The sequence below is a fragment of the Lactuca saligna genome, chromosome 6 (genome assembly GCF_052625555.1).
Source record: "Lactuca saligna cultivar CGN05327 chromosome 6, ASM5262555v1, whole genome shotgun sequence".
NCBI classification, from domain to species: domain Eukaryota; kingdom Viridiplantae; phylum Streptophyta; class Magnoliopsida; order Asterales; family Asteraceae; genus Lactuca; species Lactuca saligna.
The window spans coordinates 41,672,188-41,674,404 of record NC_136422.1 but is presented as its reverse complement, the minus strand read 5'-3'; the positions used below and the strand labels follow the sequence as shown (position 1 = coordinate 41,674,404).

General features: G+C 31.7%; 1 protein-coding gene across 2 annotated transcripts; it reads left to right on the top strand.

Moving 5' to 3' along the window:
• The first annotated feature begins 371 nt into the window (after positions 1-371).
• On the top strand, positions 372-1,469 carry LOC144999630 (NAC domain-containing protein 90-like). Of its 2 annotated transcripts, none has more exons than XM_078958756.1 (3): positions 372-685; positions 780-1,075; positions 1,239-1,469. In XM_078958756.1, exons 1-3 carry the CDS (start codon positions 391-393, stop codon positions 1,275-1,277), a joined length of 630 nt encoding a protein of 209 aa, XP_078814882.1. In that variant the 5' UTR covers positions 372-390; the 3' UTR covers positions 1,278-1,469. The 2 variants fall into 2 exon arrangements, with proteins under 2 accessions (XP_078814882.1, XP_078814881.1); XM_078958755.1 differs by having other exon boundaries at positions 373-685; positions 1,196-1,469.
• Positions 1,470-2,217: the final 748 nt, after the last annotated feature.

Here is a 2,217-nt window from a genome sequence, read left to right as displayed (position 1 = left end):
CATAAAAGTAATGGTCTATGATGGTCATTATTTCTTTTTTTTTCTCTCGGAAAATAATAGGGTTTTGATTCATTTTTTTTATTGATTTTTTTTATTTTTATTCCGGAATCCAATGTGTTTTATGAAAAAAAAAAAAGCTTATATCACATATAAAAATATGATAGGGGCAATCTTAACACGTGCTAGCATTCTTCATAGCCTAAATAATCAAATAAATAACGAAAAATTACACAATAATCGATGGACAACTTGAATGTAAAACTATGATTCGTAAAGGGCATACAAGTGCGTAAAACATTTCTCAAAGGGGCAGTCCTGTATTTCACTGAAAAGCTGACTAGTTCAATAAAACAAGCCATGCTAGTGGACATCTGGCTTGGACGTCCGGTCATGACTTGTTCAAGACCTGATGTCGTTTCCATCTTTTTCCATTTTCACTCGGTAACTGTCTCTTTCACCAACATTATAAATACCTCGAAACAAGCAAAGCTCAAATTAATAGCAGCAACAATGGCAGAAGATGATGAGGAGCTCCACCCACCGCCAGTCTATCGATTCTACCCAACAGAACAAGAACTCATTTCCTTCTATCTCTGGAACAAGCTCCAAGGCCTAAGAACACAAGACCTTCATCGTGTCATCCCAGTCGTCCATGTCTACGAATACAATCCTTGCCACCTTCCAAGTAAGTATACATCACTTCACATTTAACGGGAGGCTTTATATTTATCATGGCGTTTTGCTTAGCTAGCTCGTTGTGTGTTTTAATGTACATGTAGGGTTGGCTGGTGAGTTTTGTCGTCGGGACACCGAGCAGTGGTTCTTTTTTGTGCCGAGACAAGAAAGGGAAGCACAAGGAGGAAGGCCAAGCCGGACCACCGCCTATGGGTACTGGAAAGCCACCGGTTCGCCTACATATGTCTACTCGTCTGATAACAAAGTAATTGGATTGAAGAAGACAATGGTGTTCTATGAAGGGAGGTCTCGTACTGTGAAGAAAACCGAATGGAAAATGAACGAGTATCGAGCAATCAGTGTAGACGTAGATGCTACCAACACTTTCTCCGTTCCACAGGTGCACTATTCATTAATCAATTTTTGAAACATGTATACTGTTTAAAACAACAACGTGTTGATTTAGTAATAGCATATATATGCTAATGGAGTTGGTTTTACTTTGAATAAATTTGTGCAGTTAAGGCATGAGCTAAGCCTGTGTAGAGTGTATGTGGTTTCAGGAACAACACGAGCATTCGATAGGCGACCTTTGGGGATAGAATGGACGGAGATGGTGACTCCTCAAGTGAATAGAGGTGGATCGTCTTTTGGTACGGTTGGTAACAATTGAGTTGTACCTCAATGGGAAATTTGGAACGTCAATAAGCATATTTATCATATTTATAGAACAAATTCTATATTTGGAAACTTTTAAATATCAATTTCAATTGTTAGAAAACTGATTATAAACATATATGTGGTGTTGTTAAGAGCTAATTTAGTATTATATTATTTGGAGTGGGACATAATGTAGCAAATGATAAAAAAAATCTTTGCAAGATAAGATTCAAATAAAATTGTCGTTTTTCGAAGAAGACTTAGAGTAGGATTGAGACGTGAGTGAACCATTGTTATGTATATTATTAAAAGTAAAGGTAAGGGTGAAATCCCCTTATATGAGTTTATTAAAAATAAATTTTTTATAATTTTATCGTTTATATATTTCATTTTAACGTTTAACAAAATATATTTTATTATATCTTAATTTTAACAATATTGATCTATAATATTTCATTATTTTAGTTATATGTAACAAAAAAAAAATCATAATAAATGCTTTTAGTGGTAGAAAAAAAAACTATTTATTATTATATATTATTTTATGCAGAAAAATATATTTACCTTAAATAATAAATTTTCATTAATTATAGTATTGATTTATATATTTAATATAATAAATATTTTATATATATAATAATAGTAATAGAGATGTTAATTAGTGGAATTGATTATTTTTTTATTAGTAAAAGAATTAAAATAACACATAATAACATGTGGAATTTAAATAATTCAAAAATCTCTCATATAATGACATGTCACAAAAATATTAAGAAAATAACAAGTAGCAAAAATATTTTCATTTATTATGGTAGATAATAAAAAAAATTATTATTACCCTTCAAATATAAAGATGACAAAACTTCAAAAATGGTCCATGTG

What these genes read in the sequence shown, in the direction of transcription:
- LOC144999630 (XM_078958755.1), top strand. Translation starts at nt 391, where the DNA reads ATGACTTGTTCAAGACCTGATGTCGTTTCCATCTTTTTCCATTTTCAC. An exon ending in CAATCCTTGCCACCTTCCAA is followed by an intron (nt 686 to 779) that starts GTAAGTATACAT and finishes ATGTACATGTAG; the next exon opens with GGTTGGCTGGTGAGTTTTGT. An exon ending in ACACTTTCTCCGTTCCACAG is followed by an intron (nt 1,076 to 1,195) that starts GTGCACTATTCA and finishes AAATTTGTGCAG; the next exon opens with TTAAGGCATGAGCTAAGCCT.